At 42.5% G+C, this 20226-nt stretch overlaps 1 protein-coding gene and 1 pseudogene across 2 annotated transcripts; one reads left to right on the top strand and one right to left on the bottom strand.

Annotated features, from left to right (window-relative positions):
• Positions 1-1526: 1526 nt before the first annotated feature.
• On the bottom strand, positions 1527-8042 carry LOC308240123 (large ribosomal subunit protein eL15-like; annotated as a pseudogene). The gene is made up of 2 exons: positions 8010-8042; positions 1527-2130 (listed from the first exon to the last, which is right to left on the bottom strand). The product of its transcript is annotated as a large ribosomal subunit protein eL15-like (transcript).
• Positions 8043-11929: 3887 nt separating this feature from the next.
• PJA1 (praja ring finger ubiquitin ligase 1) lies at positions 11930-16201 on the top strand. Its single transcript, XM_080652099.1, has 2 exons — positions 11930-12035; positions 13943-16201. Exon 2 carries the CDS (start codon positions 14010-14012, stop codon positions 15750-15752), a length of 1743 nt encoding a protein of 580 aa, XP_080508225.1. The 5' UTR covers positions 11930-12035; positions 13943-14009; the 3' UTR covers positions 15753-16201.
• The last annotated feature ends 4025 nt before the right edge of the window (positions 16202-20226 follow it).

The raw sequence follows: 20226 nt of genomic DNA, 5'->3' as shown, positions 1-20226 counted from the left end.
CAGCCCCATCTAGCTCCAGACACCTGTGCCCTCCCATCCATGCTCTGCCCCACTACCTGAGCCAGGCTCAGAGTTCGCTGCCCTCATCTCTGCCCCGTCCCCCCCCCGCAAACCAAACCCCTGGCACCCTCCCCCACAAGGTTCCCTTTGGGTACATTATTCCCTCCAACCCAGAGGTCCCAAAACATCTCTGACTTAGACTTTGCCAATTGTTCTTCACAAGGAATTCCCCTGTCTCCAAAATCATCAGGATTAGTTGCCAGAAAGAAGCCTTAACTTTGGGTCCCAGGATACCTTTGGCTGAAATATATCCACTGGCTCACCTGGCCCCCATTGCAGCCAGGAGCACCCATCAGAGAGATGCCAAGCAGGGGTCAGTGAAGTCTGGGGACAGGAATGGTCCTTAGTCTTCAACTCAGGTAAGGACTGAGTCTGTGGCCTAGATCAGAGCTGAATCTGTAGCTGGGCTCAGTCTGTGGCCAGGGTATGGAAGTTTTTTTGGTTGCAAGTAACAGAATTCGACTGGCTAACTTGGGCAAAAAGTAAGATATTGGGCTGTTTTTTTAGAATTGATGTAAACATGACTCAGTTCCAATGTTCCCGGTCTCCCTGTCTCCTTTCAAGTTTCAAATCTCTAGGAAAGGAGTCCAATTGGCCCAGCTTAGGTAAAGAATCTCTGCTCCAGTTTCAGTCAAGTTACAATGCCGGTGGAAATGCTAGAGAAAGCAATTTGGCACCATCTACTAAAATTAAAAAGATATGCATCATTTGACCTAGCAATTCTACTTTTGTGACATGATTCCATGAAAATGAAGGTCCTGGCACCTAAGGATCTATAAGTACAAAGATGTGTGTAGCAGCATTGTTCATATTATTTAAACACCCCTGAAAATCCTAATGATCTATCAGTAGTTGATAGCTGAATAGATTATGGCACACCCACATCATGAAATACTAGGCAGTCATTGAAAACTAGAGCCATACCAGTTGTTTTCAGGTGGTGTTATTTTCTTTTTTTGTTGTTTAGGATTTGACCATCTCTCTTTTTTATTTTCAGTTTTCAATTAGAGTTTGCATTCAATATTATTTTGTATTAGTTTTAGGTGTACAGTATAGTGGTTAGACAGTCATATACTTTACAAAGTACCCCCCCCAATATTTCCAGTACTCACATGGCACCATACATAGTTATTGCAATTATATTACATATGCTGTACCTCATTTTATTTTTGTTTTTGCACTCCTTTTCCACAGAATTTACTTTACATCTATTATTCCAAACAGCATTTTAAACACTGACATATAAACTCACTAATAAGATAAAACAAAGACAAAAGCATTTATCTTGTGACAAACAAGATACACCATCACTTACAGTCTTAAAAAGTTATTGCACTTTAACTTTCATAGTTTCCTAATATATTCATAAAACAATCTGCAGGCCAACTCATTTTAACAAATGAAAGAACACTTTTAAGCAGACATGACTGCCCTAAATTGTTTATTAGATAAGAATTTGACAAACATTACTTATATTGGCAGTAAAGGTGGAGCTGGAGAGTATTGAGATTCCTCCAAGCTGCACGGGGAGAATCACCAATAGTGTGGTGGAACTCATGACTCTTCCCAAGGCCACGGCTCTTGCAGATGTCAGCCCTCTCATCTCCCTGTGCTTGTGGACTGTTTTGGGTATTAGGATTCCTTCTAATAGCTTTATAGAATGGATCCATGAGGATAACCTCAGAGAATTTGTATGTGGAATCTTCACCAACCCAGTAAGAATTCAGGACGCTCAGAGCCCCACAACGATGTCCAGTTCACTTCTCAGCATCAGACTGAAGACTTCAAGTAAACTTTTGCTGGTTAACACCATGATGGACAGGCTTGCTGTAGGATGCACCATTAGGAATAAGGTATTTACAGCCACCATTGTGCACACAAATCCAATATATGGCATAATCTTGTTTGGCCTTATATTCCAGCCTGTGATCTTTATCGACCAGGTGGGGCTGGGGCCCTCTGGAATGCTGAGAGATGGCTGTAGTGCCAACAGTCTACCCTGAGAAGGAAGCGCATTACATCAGACTGATTCTTTCTCCATAGCTCCTGGATGTACTTGTAAGCATCTATCTTGGCTTAGCTCTGAAACAAAACTGATGGCTGTGGCCAGGCAGAAAAGCCCTATGCTGTACTTTACATCCCCATGACTATTTTCTAACTATCATTCTATACTTCTTAATCACTTTACCTTTTTCACCCTGTCCCCTAAAACCCCTCCCCTCTGGCAACCACCAGTCTGTTCTCTGTGTCTATGAGTCTGTTTCTATTTTGTTTGTTTGTTTGATTTGTTCTTTAGATTTCACAAATAAATGAAATCTTATGGTATTTGCCTTTCTCTGTCTGACTTATTTCACTTAGCATAATACCCTCTAGGTCCATCCATGCTGTCACAATGCTAAGATTTCATTCTTTTTTATGGCCAAGTAATATTCCATTGTATTCCTGTACCACCACTTTTTAAATTTAAATTCTTTATTGTTTAACGTATGACATGGGTCTTCTTTTTCCCCCATTGACCTCTCCCTAGCCACTCCCACCCCCAGCACATACCCTCACCCCCCTAGTGTCTATGTCCATTGGTTATGCTCATATGCATGCATACAAGTCCTTTGGTTGATCTCTTAACCCCTCACCACCCACCCCCGCCTTCCCTCATAGGTTGGACAGTATGTTCCATGCTTCTGTGTCTCTGGTTCTATTTTTGTTCATCAGTTTATGTTGTTCATTATATTCCACCAGTGAGTGATATCATGTGATATTTATCTTTCTCTGAATGGCTAATTTCACTTAGCATAATGCTCTCCAGGTCCATCCATGCTGTTGCAAATGGTAGGAGTTCCTTCTTTTTTTTACAGCAGCGTAGTATTCCATTGTGCAGATGTACCACAGTTTTCTAATCCTCTCATCTGCTGATGAGCACCTAAGCTGTTTCCAAATCTCAGCTATTGTAAATTGCTCTGCTATGCACATAGGGGTGCATATATCCTTTCTGATTGGTGTTTCTGTTTTCTTGTGATATATTCTTAGAAGTGGGATTACTGGGTCAAATGGGAGTACTATTTTTAATTCTTTGAGGAAGCTCCATACCGTTTTTCACAGTGGCTGCACCAGTCTGCATTCCCACCAGCAGTACAAGAGGGTTCCTTTTCTCCGCATCCTCTCCAGCACTTGTCATTTGTTGATTTGTTGATGATAGCCATTCTGAAAGGTGTGAGGTGGTACGTCATTGTCATTTTAATTTGCATCTCTCAGATGATTAGTGACTTCGAGCATGTTTTCATATGTTTCTTGGCCTTCTGTATGTCCACTTTCAAAAAGTATCTAAGTCCTTTGCCCATTTTTTTTTATTGGATTGCTTATCTTCCTTTTGTTAAGTTGTATGAGTTCAGTATAAATTTTGGAGATTAAACCCTTATCGGAGATAACATTGGCAAATATGTTCTCCCATACAGTGGGCTTTCTTGTTGTTTTGTTGATGGTTTCTTTTGCTGTGCCGAAACTTTTTATTTTGATGTAGTTTCATTTGTTTATTTTCTCCTTAGTTTCCATTGTCCTGGGAGCTGTATTGGTAAAGATATTGCTATGACATATGTCTGCTATTTTGCTGCCTATGGATTCTTCTAGGATTTTTTATGGTTTCCCGTCTTCTGTTCAAGTCCTTTATCCATTTTGAGTTTATTTTTGTGTATGGTGTAAGTTGGTGGTCTAGTTTCATTTTTTTGCATGTATCTGTCCAATTTTCCCAACACCATTTATTGAAGAGACTGTCTTGACTCCATTGTATGCTCTTGCCTTCTTTGTCAAATATTAATTGAGCATAATGGCTTGTGTTGATTTCTGGGTTCTCTGGGTTCTGTTCCACTGGTATATATGTCTGTTCTTGTGCTGGTACCAGGCAGTTTTGAGAACAGTGGCTTTGTAATATAGCTTGATATCTGGTATTGTGTACCACCACTTTTTTATCCACTCATATATTGATGGGCACTTGGGTTGCTTCTATATCTTGGCTATCCTATCTAATAAAAGAGTAATATGCAAATTAACCACCACTCCACCACACCCACAAGCCATGCCCACAAGCCACGCCCACCAGCCAATCAGGAGCAAATATGCAAATAAACCCAACCACGATGGCTAAGGCCACAGAGAGCAGGAGGGAGGCTTGGGTTTCCCCGGCGATGGAGGAAGCCAAGCTTTCTGCCTGCCTTTGCTGGCCCAGGCCTCTACTCAAGGCTACAAAGTTTCAATGATAGAAGATACATAAACCCAAACAGAAATGGCAGCAGCCACGGAGCTGGAAAGAGCAGGTTAGGGTTGCCCCCGGCGATGGAGGAAGCCAAGCTTTCCACACACCCTGGCCATCCCAGGCCTCTGCTTAAGGCTACAAAGTTTCAATTATAGAAGATACATAAATCCCAATAGAAATGGCTGCCACCATGGAGCAAGCAGAAGGCTTGGCTCCGCTCCAGGCTACATAGTTTCAATTGTAGAAGATAAATAAACCCCAGATACCAGGGCCTCTGCTTGGGTCACCAGGGGGCGTGGCCAGCCTGCAAACCACCACAGGCCCCTCGCCCAGGCCACCCCACACCCCAAGGGAACCCCCACCCTGATCTGGGACACCCTTCAGGGCAAACCAGCTGGCCCCCACCCATGCACCAGGCCTCTATCCTATCTAATAAAAGAGTAATATGCAGATTGACCATCACTCCAACACACAAGATGGCTGCCCCCATGTGGTCAAAGATCCTGCCCCCATGTGGACACAAGATGGCCACCACAAGATGGCCAGCAGGGGAGGGCAGTTGGGAGGTACCAGGCCTGCAAGGGAGGGCAGTTGGGGGCGATCAATCCTGCAGGGGAGGGCAGTTAGGGGTGACCAAGCCGGCAGAGGAGGGAAGTTGGGGGCAACCAGGCCTGCAGGGAAAGGAAGTTGGGAGGGACCCAGGCCTGCAGGGGAGAGCAGTTGGGGGGGACCAGGCCTGCAGGGGAGGGCAGTTAGGGGTGACCAGGCCTGCAGGGGAGGGAAGTTAGGGGTGACCAGGCCTGCAGGGGAGGGCAGTTAGGGGAAAACAGGCTGGCAGGGGAGCAGTTAGGCATCAATCAGGCTGGCAAGGGAGTGGTTAGGGGGTGATCAGGCTGGCAGGCAGGAGTGGTTAGGGGCAATCAGGAAGGCAGGTAGGCGAGCAGTTGGGAACCAGCAGTTTTGGATTGTGAGAGGGATGTCCGACTCCCCTCGAGGGACACACACCCCTGTGCACGAATTTCGTGCACTGGGCCTCTAGTTGTAAATAATGCTGTAATGAACATAGGAGTGCAAACAGTCTTTCGAATTAATGTTTTGGGTTTCCTTGGATAATTTAACCAGAAGTGGAATCACTGGGTCGTAAGTCAGTTCTGTTTTTTTATTTTTTGAGGAAACTCCATATTGCTTTCCCCAGCGGCTGTTCCAATTTGCGTTCCCAGCAATGCCCCAGGGTTCCCTTCTCTCCACAGCCTTGCCAACACTGTTGCTTGTTGATTTATTGATGGTAACTTTTCTGATACTTATGTGGTGATAGCTCATTGTTTTGTTTTTATTTCCCTGATGATTAGAGATGTTGAGCATCTTTTCATATGTCTATTGGCCATCTGTATGTCCTCTTTGGAGAAGTGTCTGTTCAGGTCCTCTGCCCATTTTAAAAAATGGATTGTTTGTTTCTGTGGAGTTGAGTTGTGTGACTTCTTTATAAATTTTGGATATTAACCCTTTATTGGATGTATCATTGGTGAATATTTTCCAATAGGTAGGTTGTCTTTTCATTTTGTTGATGGTTTCCTTTGCTGTGCAAAAACTTTTTAGTTTAATGTAGTCACATTTGCTTATCTTTTCTTTGGTTTCCCTTCCCAAGGAGATATATCAAAAAATATATTGCTAGGAGAAATGTCAGAGATTTTACTGCCTGTTTTCTTCTAGGAGTTTTATGGTTTTGAGTCTTACATTTAAGTCTTTTATCCATTTTGAGTTTGTTCTTGGATATGGTGTATGGAGGTCCTCTAGTTTCACTTTTTGCATGTATCTGTCTATTTTTCCAACACCACTTATTGAAGAAATTGTCATTACCCCATTGTATATTCTTGCCTCTTTTGTCATAGATTAGTTGACCATATTTGTGTGTGTTGATTTCTGATCTGTGTTTTGTTCCATTGTTCTATCTGACTGTTGTTGTGCCAATACCATGCTGTTTCAATTACTATGGCCTTGTAGTATAGTTTGATATCAGATAGCATGCTTCCAACTTCGTTCTTTCAAAATATTGGTGTGGCTATTCAGGATCTTTTGCAGTTCCATATAAATTTTTGGATTATTTATTCTAGTTCTGTAAAAAATGCCATTGGTATTTTGATGAGAAATGTATTGAATCTATAGAACTAATGATGTTACCTCTTTCTATCCATGACCACAGTATATGCTTCCATTTTCTTGTATCTTCTTCAATTTCTTTCTTCAGTGTCATAATTTTCAGAGTACAGATTTTTTTACCTCCTTGGTTAAATTTATTCCTAGGTAGTTCTTTGGCTGCAATTGTAAATGGGATTGTTCTCTTAATTTTCTTTTCTGATAGTTCATTACTGGTTTATAAAAATGCAACCAATTTCTGAATATTTATTTTGTATCCTGCTACTTACTGAATTCATTTATCAGTTGCGGTAGTTTTTTAGTAGAATCTTTAGGGTTTGCTATATACAATATCATGTCATGTGCAAATAATGACAGTTTTATATCTTCCTTTCTAATCTGGATGCCTTTTATTTCTTCTTCTTGTCTGATGGATATGGCTAGGACTTCCAGTACTATGTTGAATAAAAGTGGTGAAAGTGGGCATCCCGTCTTGTACCTGATCTTAAGAGAAGTGCTTTTAGTTTTAACCCATTGAGTATGAAGTTAGCTGTGGTTTTGTCATATATGGCCTTTATTATGTTGAGGTATGTTCTCCATATTCCCATTTTGCTGAGGGTTTTTATCATAAGTGGGTTCTGGATTTTGTCCAATGCTTTTTCTGCATCTATTGATATGATCATATGATTTTTATCCTTCATTTTGTTTATGTTGTGTATCACATTAATTGACTTGAGAACGTTGTACCAACCTTGCATGTCATGAATAAATCCCACCTGGTCATGGTGTATGATCTTTCTAATGCATTGCTGAAATCTGGTTTGCTAATATTTTGTTGAGGATTTTAGCATGTATGTTCATCAGATATATTAGCTTATAATTTTCTTTCTTTGTGGTATTTTTATCTGGTTTTGGAATTAGAGTAATGCTGGCCTCGTAAAACTCTCCTCTTGAGTTTTTTGTAATAGTTTGAGAAGTGTATATGTTAGTTCTTATTTGACTGTTTGGTAAAATTCACTTATGATGCCACGTTGCAAGAAACCAAAGCCTGACAGCAACCAAGTGGTTGAATTTGGAAGTGGATCTTCTGAGGCCTGCCAACAGCCATGTAAAAGATCTTAGATGTGGAAATCCCACCCCAAATGGACCTGCAAGTGAGATTGCAACCCCAGATGACAGCTTGAGTACAACCCCATGAGAGACTGATCCAGAGGCACCCAGCTAAGCCATTAATAGATTCCTGACTCACAGAGACTATTATATAATAAGTGTTTGTTTTATGTAAATTTTAAATTGCTAAGTGTGGGGGCAATTTGTTATGCAGCAATAGATAGCTAGTACATGTTCCTTGATGCAGAAATTTAATTTCAATATACATATGCTAGAGCAGTTTCCCCCCCAATTTTTTCACATCAATACATATGTTTAAATTGATAATATGTATATCAGCTCACTAGGATGAACCCAGTCTGCTCTTAGCCAGAGACAACAGTCTTTAGGGTAGCAGTAAGTCAGATCCATCTTCCTGGAAGATTAAGGGGATCAATATATAAGATCATCCATTACTTACCTGGGAAGCTCTGCCCAAGAGAAACTCTTCCATATGGCCACAAGGAACCATGTTCATTAAACCCCATTTATAATGGCACAAAACAGAAACAACCCAAGTCCATCAGGAGGGAAAGAGAGGAAAGAAATTGGATAATTCATGCAACAGAAGTCCATACAATAATATATTATAGTAATATCATGTTGGAAAATTGATACAATAGTATTCAGCAGTTAAAATACATGACCTAAATTTAAATATATGAAACTGCTAAATTTCTAAAAGAATAAGTAAAAATTTAAGCTTCAAAGAATGTATTTATTATGATACAATTTACAGAATTTAAAATACATAAAATAATAATGTGCATTAATTACAGATATCTACATATGTAGAAAAAGAAAAGCAAATATGGACAGAAGGAAAAGTCTAAACGGTGCTTCTTTGGGGAAAAGAAGTAAGATGAATAGGATAAAGTGAGGGCTTCAACTGTAATATTTTCCTTCAAAAGCAGAAGGATCTGAAGATATGCAGAAAATAAAATTTGCTCAATCTCTGTGACAGTTATGTGGAAATGTGCATTTTATACTAGGTACTTTTCAGTATGTTTGAAATATTTTAAATATTTGTAATTAAAATTTATTCTTTCTTGTCTGGCCAGTGTAACTCAGTGATTGTGTGTCAACCCATGAACCAAGAGGTTGCTGGTTTGATTCCTGGTCAGGGCACATGCCTAGGTTATGGCTTGATCACCAGTAGGGGGAGTGCAGGTGGCAGCCAATCAATGTTCTGCTCTCACATCACATCCATGTTTCTATCTCTTCCTTCTCCCTCTTAAAAAAAAAAATCAATAAAAGCATATTTTTTAAAAATGCATTCTTTCTTGAGTACATGAATACATATACATTAGAGCAAACTTATTAATATTATTAATTGTATTGTTCAATCTCTCTATATCCTAATTTATTAGTCTATTTGATCTATCCAGGGGTCCTCAAACTTTTTAAACAAGGAGCCAGTTCACTGTCCCTCAGACCGTTGGAGGGCCGGACTATAGTTTTTTTAAAAAACTATGAACAAATTTCTATGCACACTGCGGGCCCGGGACAAGTCGGCTGCTAAGCAGGACAGGCAGCGGCACCCGGCGGGCCGGATAAATGTCCTCGGCGGGCCGCATGTGGCCCGCGGGCTGTAGTTTGAGGACGCCTGATCTATACCATAACAACTGTGGCTAAGTCTTCCTCTATAATTGCAGACTTTCTGATATCTTTATATTTCTAACAGTTTTGCCTCATATACTTTGAAATTACATTGTTTGGCATGTAAATTTTAGCAACTATATCTTCTTGGCAAATGAAGCAATCTGTTTTGTTCTCGTTAATGCTTTTTTTTTTCAAATTTTTATTAAGGTATTATATGTGTACATATCTTACCATTGCCCTCCACCCCCACCCCACTCCCATACATGCCCTCACCACCCAATGTTTTGCATCCGTTGGTTACTCTTATATGCATGCATACAAGTCCTTCAGTTGATCTCTTATTTCCCCCACCTCTCCCTAACCTTACCGCTGTAATTTGACAGTCTGTTTGATGCTTTACTGACTCTGTAACTATCTTTTTGTTCATCAGTTTATAATGATTTTCATTATCCCCAAAAGAGTGGGATCATATGGTATTTTTCTTTCATTGACTGGCTTATTTCACTTAGCATAATGTTCTCTAATTCCATCCAGGTGCCTACAAATGGTAGTAATTCCTTCTTTTTTATGGCAGCATAGTATTCCATTGTGTAGATGTACCATAGTTTTCTGATCCAGTCATCTGCTGACGGGCACCTAGGCTGTTTCCAAATCTTAGCTATTGTAAATTGTGCTGCTATGAACATAGGGGTGCATATATCCTTTCTGATTGGTGTGTCTAGTTTCTTAGGATATATTCCTAGGAGTGGGATTACTGGGTCAAATGGGAGTTCCATTTTCAGTTTTTTGAGGAAACTCCATACTGTTCTCCACAGTGGCTGCACCAGTCTGCATTCCCACCAGCAGTGCACGAGGGTTCCTTTTTCTCCGCATCCTCGCCAACACTTGTCCTTTGTTGATTTGTTGATGATAGCCATTCTGACAGGTGTGAGATGGTATCGCATTGTCGTTTTGATTTGCATCTCTCGGATAATTAGTGACTTTGAGCATGTTTTCATGTGTCTCTTGGCCTTCCTTCTGTCTTCTTTCGAAAAGATTCTATTTAGGTCCGTTGCCCATTTTCTTATTGGATCCTTTATCTTCCTTTTATTAAGTTGTATAAGCTGCCTGTAGATGTTGGAAATTAAACCTTTATCAGTGATACCATTTGCAAATATGTTCTCCCATACAGTGGGGTTTCTTGTTGTTTTGTTGATGGTTTCTTTTGCTGTGCAAAAGCTTTTTATTTTGATGTAGTCCCATTTGTTTATTTTCTCTTTGGCTTCCATTGCCCTAGGGGCAGTATCACTGAAAAAGTTCTTTTGGCATATGTCTGAGATTTTGCTGCCTGTGGATTCCTCTAGTATTTTTATGGTTTCCCGTCTTTTTAGTTTGAGTTCTTTATTTTTCCTATATTAACATTAACATTACTATATCTCTTTCCTTCTTTCCTTTCTTACTTCTTCCCTTCTCTTTCTTTCTTTTTAAAAAACTTTTTTCTGCCCTGGCTGGTTTGAACGTGGTTAGAGTGTCGGCCCAGGGACCTAAGAGTGGTGAGTTTGATTTTCTGTCAAGAGTACCTCTGTTGCAGGTTCAATCCGTGTTTCTTTCTCTCCATCTCCCCGCTCCCTTCCACTTTCTCTAAAAATCAATGGGAAAATATCCTCATTCCTGGGGTGAAGATTTAAAAAAAAATGTTTTCCTCCCCCTCCCTCCACCTTCCCTCCCTTTTTATGCTTTTCCTTACTTCCTTTCTGTCAGTGTTTAACTGCTGCATATTTTCCATTCTTATTTTGTTTTAGGTGAAATTCATATAAACAGCATATAACTAGATTTCTGAAAAAGAAATGCTCAAAATGAGATTTTGTTTTTTTATAGGAGAACCCATGATGCATGCTGATATATTTGGATTTATTCCTGCCCTTTGTCTTTTTTTTTTTTTTTTTAACATCCATTCTTGTTGCCTCTCTACCCATTTCTGCCCTTTGTTAAACTGAGTTTTTCTCTTCATTCTACATATGTTTTAATGGTTTGAAAGTCATACATCTTACTTTCATTCTGTTGGTACCCCTAAAATTTCTTGTTCTTCTACTATGCATTTTATTTCCAGTCAGAACAAAACTTCACTATTGTTGTGAATCTATTTGCTATTGTTGCAAATATTAGAGATACATTGTAAAGTGCAATTTTAAAAAAGAAGTTCAGAGTTCAAATCATATCAACCCAAAAGGAATGACTGTAATGTTTTTAAACTGCAGTGTGTTTACCAGAATGCGAACCCATGTTTGTGCTTCATGATTGATCATTTCTTTTGTATAGAGTAGCTTGATTTTGTGATTAACAACAACAAATTCTACTGTAAACAGCTCAGTTTGCCTCAAGCGGGTAAATAAAACACCTTACTGCAACCTTAAGTATAGTTTCACATTTTTAATACTTCCATTACAAACCATAAGATGTAACAGGATATATATTAATATAATTACTTTCACATTGGAATTAATCAGAAAGAATTTGCAGATTTCATTTTATTAAAAGGAAAAAAAAAACAGAAGGGAATATGGCTAAATGGTTAACATTTGTTAAAACTGGCTCTTGGTTACATTTCTCACTGTCCTTTTCTGTATCCTTGGCGAATTCATCATTTAAAATGAAATAAAGCTCTTGGGCCCACCCTGACTTGTCTAGAGCAGATGCCACCCCCGCCACATCTCGGGGGCGGCCCCAGCTATAGCCACCGTCACTTCCGCTGCCGCCTGCCCGCTGTTATCTGGCTGAGGAGGAGCCAGACCCGGAGCAGCAGCGGCTTTGGCGGTCTTGGCGGTCAGAGGTCCCAGAGCACGAGGGCGCGAGGGTGTCCGGACTGGTGAGTGAAAGGCTGTAGACGTCCTGCATTTATCCAGACAGGGCGGTGGGGCGACTGGCCGGCCCGGGGAGAGGATTTGGAGGAGCTCTGGCTCACAGATTTTCCGGCTCGCCCCTCGGGAAGGGGTGGGGCATTCTCGGGACCTGACTGCAGTGGGAGGCCTGTGTCCTCCGTTGGCCTGTTTGGGAGCCCCATCCTCAGCCCCTTTCCTGTGGTGTGGCCCCCCACTCAAGTAGCTTTAATCACTGAGGGGACTAGTGATCCCAGCACTCTCCCACCTCTCCCTGCCTCTCCTCCCTTCTCAGCCCCTTTGCAGCTCCCATTTTGCATTTGGTTTGCTGAATGTAAATTGTTAAGATTTTTAGGTAAATATCTTTTTTGTTAGAAAAAACAAATTATTCCCAGGGGAAAACTATCCCCCCATCGGTTCTTTCCCCCTTTCCCTGCCACATTGGTTTGGATTTGCCATTTGAGCCGATAATGTTTTCCTGGCTCTCATTTTGACATTGCAGCCTGCTCCCCCTCCCCTTACCTCTCCCTCTACTTCCCGGTGTCTTCCCATCCCCCTCCCGTGTCTCTCGCGTGCAAGGACACACACAAGCACGTACATACACATACATGCATGCCCGTGGGTGCACACACAGAAACATTCCATTGAAGCCAACCCCCCCCCCCCAGGACTCAAGGTTCCTGTGTGGCCCTTCCCCCACACATGCATGGACACACGCTCAAACAGTCACACCCTTCAGTGCCTTTCCCCAGATACACATACATATACACACAACCTCATCCTCCAGGACTGGCCACATACATATATAAGGATATAGTCAGAATGCTGGCTCCTCTTTCATAGGCCCCTTACATACAAATACACCCCACACACCCCTCCCAAATGCTCCCCTCTCCTGTCTACTACGCATGTGCACAGACAGCCCTCTTTTTCTGGTCCCTGCAGTGCACTGTTGCCTTCCATTTTGACGAACACACACACAGTCATGGACACACCTGTCCAGTGCCACCGTACCCTTCTTTGCCTGCTACAGAAACATAAACCCAGGCATCTCTTCACACATAGAATCACACAACACACATTCTGTTTCTCTCATACTTATACACGCCCCTCTCCTCTGAAGCCATCCTACCCACAGCTGTCATTTTTATACCCACATCCAGAATGGATCTTATTCTTTATGACACAGTTCTTCCCAATGCCACTGTCACCTGCACCTTCCCCCTACAAACATAGCCATCTCTCCATTGCATGATTGCTGTTCCCCTTCCACCTGTCCCTCTGCTTCTGATAGACACGTATGCACTCAGTGCACACACAGTGATCTATATTTTCTACCCTGTTCCAATTCACAACTCTCCTGTATGTCTGCAGGGCTCAGAAAAATGCAGACACTCCATAAAAACCCACAGCAGTCTTTCCTCTTCCCATGTTGGCACAATTTCACAGTTCTTCACCCACCCACCCAGCATCCAGTCACCCCCCCATCTTCTGTCAGATTCTCCCCTCAATTTCACTTTTCTACAAACCCAGTTTTGTAATGATTTTGCCAACATTAAAAATGTATTCCAATCTACACCTGACAGTCACTGGAATGCTACTCCAGGCTTTAAAAGAAAGTGAAACTAATTTTAAAGGCCCCTTATTCTTTCTGTTACCTGCCTGCTGAAGTGGAAAGAAATCTCCCTGCTCCTTTATTCTGAACTGATTTGACCTTCCCATCTCCAAAATGTGTACAGGGAACAGGAGCCTTTCCACTTGAGCCCCAGCTTTATTGTAAACCCTCCTAAGTCAGAGCAGTGGGTCAGCAATCTAGCAAGTCTCTGTGGCCCAAGCCAGCAGCAGGGTATCAGTCCCATACAGGAAGGAGGTATGGAAGAATGCATGCCTATGTCAGTTTCAGGCCATCCACGAGCCAGCAGGAAAGGATTTCCAGCTAGAGAAAGACGACATCCGAAGTCCCAATGCACAGATCAGCCCCCAGTCAAACCACCAAGAGGAGTCGATCGCCATTTTCCACCAATCGTCATCGTTGGGATGACAGTGAGAATTCAGGAAGCAGCCTGAATGTTGATAATGAGGACTACTCCAGGTACCCGCCCAGAGAGTACAGGGGTCTGGGTAGCAGAAGAGGAATGGCTTATGGACATATTGACTCTTTCGGGGCAGATGATAGCGAGGAGGAGGGGGCTGGGCCTGTGGAGCGAGTGCCAGTGAGAGGGAAAGCTGGCAAGTTTAAAGGTGATAAGCTGTATGACCCAGAGAAAGGGGCAAGGTCTTTGGTTGGTGTGCCCCCCCAGTTCTCTAGTTTTAACAGTGATGTGAGAAAGGAGCTTGACCCAGCCCCTACAGTGATACGCTCTACTGGCAGAGCTGAGTTCCTGCAGCAAAAGAGCATGGCTCCTCAGACCTCTGCTGCTGACACGAAATTGGTTACAAAAGGCGACAGCCTGGAGAGGGACAGACAGGAGCAGAATGTACCTGTGCGTCCCAGCAGAGGTCCTGTGATTGTTCGTGCTGGTGGGGAAAACACCCCTAAGGCTGCAGAGGAACCAGTAGTGAGGCCCAAAATCAGAAATCTGGCCAGTCCAAACTGCGTGAAACCAAAAATATTTTTTGATACTGATGATGATGACGATATGCCACACAGTACTTCCAGGTGGAGGGACACTGCCATCACTGGTGAGTGCCACTTGGGCAGCCAGGCAAGGAGAGGCAGAGGCGAGAGTTCAAGTGGCTACTCTGAGCTGAAGTATCCTGAGGATGAGAGGGAAGCCAGGAACGACCAAGTGAAGCCAGAAAAGGTGCCAAGACGGCGATGTACCATGGCCGACCGTGACTTCTGGACATTCAATGATGATTACTACAAATATTGCGATGAAGACTCTGACAGTGACAAAGAGTGGACTGCTGCTTTGCGTCAGAAGCATGGAGACTGGGAGAAAAACCCGTCGTCCAATGGCGAAAGCTGGGAGACTCTACTGGGGAAAGAAGAGCACGAACCTGAGCCAGCCAGAGTGAATACCGGAGTGATTGTCAACGCTGGCGCTAGCCCCAGTGCTTGTGCCATCACTGGCAGCAATGGCAGCAATGAACTTGAAGAAGTTCAAAGACCAGCTCTTCAGGAAGTGGAGCGGGCATTGCCGGAAGAAGAAGTTCCTTGGCTCCAATACAACGAAAATGAGAGCAGCAGTGAGGAGGATAATGATTCTGGTCAGGAGTTTCTGCATCCTGGGGTCTTCATGCTGGATGGCAACAACAACCTCGAAGATGACTCCAGTGTGAGTGAAGACCTAGAAGTGGATTGGAGCCTCTTTGATGGATTTGCAGATGGGTTGGGGGTGGCCGAAGCCATTTCCTACGTGGATCCTCAGTTCCTCACGTACATGGCACTTGAAGAACGCCTGGCACAGGCAATGGAAACGGCCCTCGCACACTTGGAGTCTCTTGCAGTGGATGTGGAGGTGGCCAATCCACCAGCAAGCAAGGAGAGCATCGACAGTCTTCCTGAGATCCTGGTCACTGAAGACCACAGTGCAGTAGGGCAAGAAATGTGTTGCCCCATATGTTGCAGTGAATATGTGAAGGGGGAGGTGGCAACCGAGCTGCCATGCCACCATTATTTCCACAAGCCATGCGTGTCCATCTGGCTTCAGAAGTCCGGCACTTGCCCTGTGTGCCGCTGCATGTTCCCTCCCCAACTTTAAGACCAAGGCTCTTTCCTCCTGGTCTACTGATTTTTCCCATCTGAAACCCACAATACTGCAGGATCCCTCTCAGAATTAACAATTGAAATGAAACCAATCAGTCCATTAATCTAGTATATCATTTGATTTCTTGTGATCATTTCCAATGTGAAACTGTTGTGTACGATTGCATTAAAAATCATACTGTGTTTTAGAGGTGACAAAGGGAAAACTAAACTTTCTAAATGCTACTTGAGATTGCAATAAGAACATACATTTTCTAACCTGAACATTGAAATCTGTTGCATTTGTTTTTTCAGTAGCTATGTTGCTGTTAATTATAATATCAAGTTTACCTGTTAAATATGTCCATAAGGCATACCCATTTCTGTTGCATGTATGGGTTAATGTTCCTGTAATTATAGTGCCAGAAAAACTTATTAAAGTTCTTCTTTTGGTTTTACATGCTACAGTGGAATTGTTTGGTTTTGTCTAAAACAATGGTACTAAGTGACTTTTTAAATGGATCCCTTGCATTTGCATCAAAATAGGGTTTTGTGTTCCAAATAGTAGAAAAACTAGTTTCCCTGGAAAAACTGACTCTGACAACAGCAAAATTAAGGGTAATTATTTCTAAAAGTAGGAATAAAGTATGTTATTAAACTACTATGGGGCAAAGGCTGCATATAGAATACTCTGTCAGGAAGGAAGGAAACGAGAAAGCATGGCAAAATGAAAGAACAATGGTAGGAGTAAATCCAAACTGAGTGTAGGAGTGAAGGAGTTAAAATCCCCTTTCAGAAAATGGAAACTCCCATAGGGAATGGGTAACAAATATAAAACTGTATGTGGATTATATACCTTAACACAATGACACAAAAGGAATAGAAAATTATATGCCAGACAAGTGCTGAGGAAAATATATAGGCACCCACCTACACAGTGAACAGGCACTAGCATTTGGCCATATTGGTTTCAGCTCCCTCTTTCCAGTAAAGATAATTTTTTAGGTACAAGTGAAGTTCCTCACCTGTCATATTTATCTTCCTCCACAGAGGTAAGCACTACCCAGGAAATGGTGTGTTTACTTCTTGTCTTTGTTTAAACATATATGTGTGTATACATATATGTACATATTGATGTATATGTGTGTGTATATAGGCATATCTGCATATATCTATATCTAATGTAGACTGTTTCTATTCTTAAATGGACATAATTGATAGAATGTGTGTATTGTTTTACAACTTGATTTTTTCACTCAACATTGTTTTTGAGATTTAGCTATTTTCATACATGTTGATCTAGTTCATACATTTTAAATGCTGTATACTAAGTATTCATTTGTATGAATTACCACAATTTATTTATCCATTCCTATTGGTGGACATGTAGGTTCTTCCTAGTATTTTGTGGCAGTGAACATACTAACAGATTCTCTAGGGGTCAGTATATGGAGATGAAATTTCTGGGTTTTAGGGTTGGAAGTAAAATTTTTGGGTCTTAGGGTCTGAGCATCTTCATCCAAACTAGATGTTTCTAAACTGCTTTCCAAAGTGTACTCATTTATGTTCCTCCCAACAGTTTCTGAGAGCAGTTTTCAGCTCCAGCAGCCTGGATATTGTTAATGTTCAACCTCACCAGCAACCAGTGACATGGAAATTAACACAACAATGAAACATTGTGTCCATCAGAAAGCAGTGGTATTTCTTTGTGATAATATCTAGTTTGGGCTAGGAAGAGAAGAAATGGAACACTCCTGCTGTTGGTGTGAATATAAACCATAGCAGCCTTTTTGGAGAGCAGTTTGGGGAATTGCTATTTTTCAAAATCTTAAGTGGGGTCTGTCCTTCAGCCTGACTTCAGTACTTGGGTAGTGTGGATTAATACTATGCAGCAGTTAAAAACTGTATGTACTGGTATGGAGAGGTCTCCAAGACATAATGTTAAGTAAAAAAATGCATGTTGTAGAATACGTACAGTCTTTATGTAAGATAAAAACCAAACTATATACAAAAATGCAAAGAAATGTGTAGAGGCTACACAGCTAACTAATTGCAGCAGGTACCTCTGGGAAGGGACAGGGGGTTAGGGGAAAAGAGTGAGGAAGGGGGCTTTTGATTTTTTCACATGAAATAATTAATTTGCTTGATTTTTTTTTTACAGTCTCAGTGTATTTCAATGAATATTAACAAAATAAGTAAAATAAAAAATTTCCCAATTAAAAAAAACGAAAGATTATTATTCTCTCACTGCAAGTATGGAAACATGGGTAGAAGCCACAGTCCTTTTTTTGCTGCACCTGGTCAAGCTGGTATTTATAACTTCGTCCCCCAAAGACATTCTGTGTTCCCCTTTGGACTTCTGCCAGCACCTCAGCTGTCATGAGACTCCACAGTCTGTGTGTGACCTTAGAGGCCCTTGCTGGGCAGGGTTGTGGTGGTTTGCCTAATATTAACCTTTACTGTACCAGACAGACACCACATGAGGAGGTAGGTTAGGGGCACCCAGGGGTCCTGGTTGTCTTGCTCCCGGGCATAAAAGGAGTCTTAATTTTCCTTTGAGTCTGAATTAGTCAATCCAGGGAAGGAGACTCCTCCCCAGCGCCTGCAGCCCCTTGCTGGTGATGGAGAAGCCTATCACTATAGAGAGCCCTTCTTGGAGATGAGGCTCTCTCAACCAGGAACGAGACCTGGGCCCCAGGCCCTGAGCAGCTGGGACTTGGGACCTCAGCTAAGAGCATCCAACACTAGTATTCAGAACCTTAAGTCTGGAGGGAGGAAGTCAGAGGAGCCGGGGTCACCATATGTTTGCTCCCAGGCTGCTGTGGTGATGACAGTGTGGTCCAAGCTGATGGTGCTGGTGGCCAGTAGCTCCTGTGCAGGATGTGGCTGTGTCCTTGGCTGCCCAGTTCCCTTGTCCCTGCCAGTTTCTGATTCTTCAGCCTCCCAGAAAATTTCTCAAGCCCCACTCCCTCATAGCTTTCCAATAAAACTGTTCTGCTTAAATTAACTAGAGTACGTTTCTGTTGTTGGTAATAAAGAACTCTAAATGGTGCTTGACAATACCATAGGCCACTTTTGTGCCCGTTTTCCTAGTCATATGAGATATTCCAAATGGCCAAGGGTCAGGAAATTTCTGTTTACAGCGCAGTGGACCCATTATTGGCACCTGGAGCCATCGTTCTAGAACAATAGGTCATGGGGACTGTTACTCACAAAGCAGACTTCTTTTTATCTTTCTTCATTTTTTTCCATCACCATTTATCGCCTCTATGCCTTCTTCCACTCCCCATGCCCCTCCTCCTCGCAATCACCATACACTGTTGTCCATGTCCATGAGCTCTCTCTCGCTTTTTTTTCAAAGTAGTCATTTTTGAGAGTAGGTTATTTGGCGGATTCATTGAAGGTGCCACCCCCCGTACTATACTTTTTGGTTTCTGACTTTTGGATAAATAGCCTCACATTTTGGTCACTGATTTGTAGCATAAGCTACTACATCTTACAAGAGTGCACCTCAGCTTCCTGAGGTGGTCCCCCCAGCTGGCATTGCAGCAGAACTGTCATAATACCCTTCCTGGATCAAAGACACTACCTTCTCTTAGCCCTCTATTCCAGCTAGATCCTTCTATGTTTATTCCTGGACCACTGACCTGAAATGTTCTTTCTAGTCCTGTCAATTCTATCCATCCTTTAAAGAGTCCTGTTCACAAGCAGGCTCCTGAAAATATTTTCTGATAGCCCTAGCTCCTTTCCTCTCTGTGTCCCATCTCTGTGGTCCCTAAGGTCAGGAGCTATCTATGTCTGAGTCAGTTCCATAGTCATTGCACCCAGTGCTTGGCTCAAGTGTTCAGCAACACTTGCTAGCAGGATGAAGAGTTCCTCTTCTAGGGTAGGTTCAGGGCAGGGGTTGTATTCAGAGAGCCCAGGAGAAGTCATGGAGACTTGGCCCAGCCAGGTTAATTGGACCCAGCCTTAGCCTTATTCCCACCCCCAGCCTCTGTGGGCCCTGGCCCCCCTTTTTCTCCCATCCTATCATCCTCTGTCCCCTTTTCTGTTTGTCCACAGTGGTTCAGAGGCTGGTCTCAGGCCCAGGGCCTGTGGCTAGGAAATGGTGCTCATCTTGACGATGGAGGAATATATGGCAACCAGCCTCAGCACACTTCTCTTTGGCTTTGATAGAACCTCTGACAAACACAGAGCTGATGGGGTGTTTGTCCATCTGCTGCCTGGCCTCAACCTTTGATGAGACCTGGTATTGAGCAAGTCAGGTTCTGGAACCCCTGAGCAATGCTTTTAGCCTGCCTTGACATTCACTTCTGCAGAATAGGACTTTGCAGCTAGGCACATAACTGCAGGTTTCTGCTGACCTCTGTGTGTCTCCCATCCTATTTCCTCCCTCCAGAATTTACTACCTTAAAGAGGGTGGTTAAATGTTAGTGAGGCCTCATCAACCCTTACATTGATATAAGATTTCCCCAGACCCCTTCACACTC

This window comes from Plecotus auritus (genome assembly GCF_963455305.1).
Source record: "Plecotus auritus genome assembly, chromosome: X".
Taxonomy (NCBI): domain Eukaryota; kingdom Metazoa; phylum Chordata; class Mammalia; order Chiroptera; family Vespertilionidae; genus Plecotus; species Plecotus auritus.
Note: the sequence above shows the minus strand (reverse complement) of the source record. Positions and strands in the feature narration are given on the sequence as shown.

What these genes read in the sequence shown, in the direction of transcription:
- PJA1 (XM_080652099.1), top strand. Translation starts at nt 14,010, where the DNA reads ATGCACAGATCAGCCCCCAGTCAAACCACCAAGAGGAGTCGATCGCCA.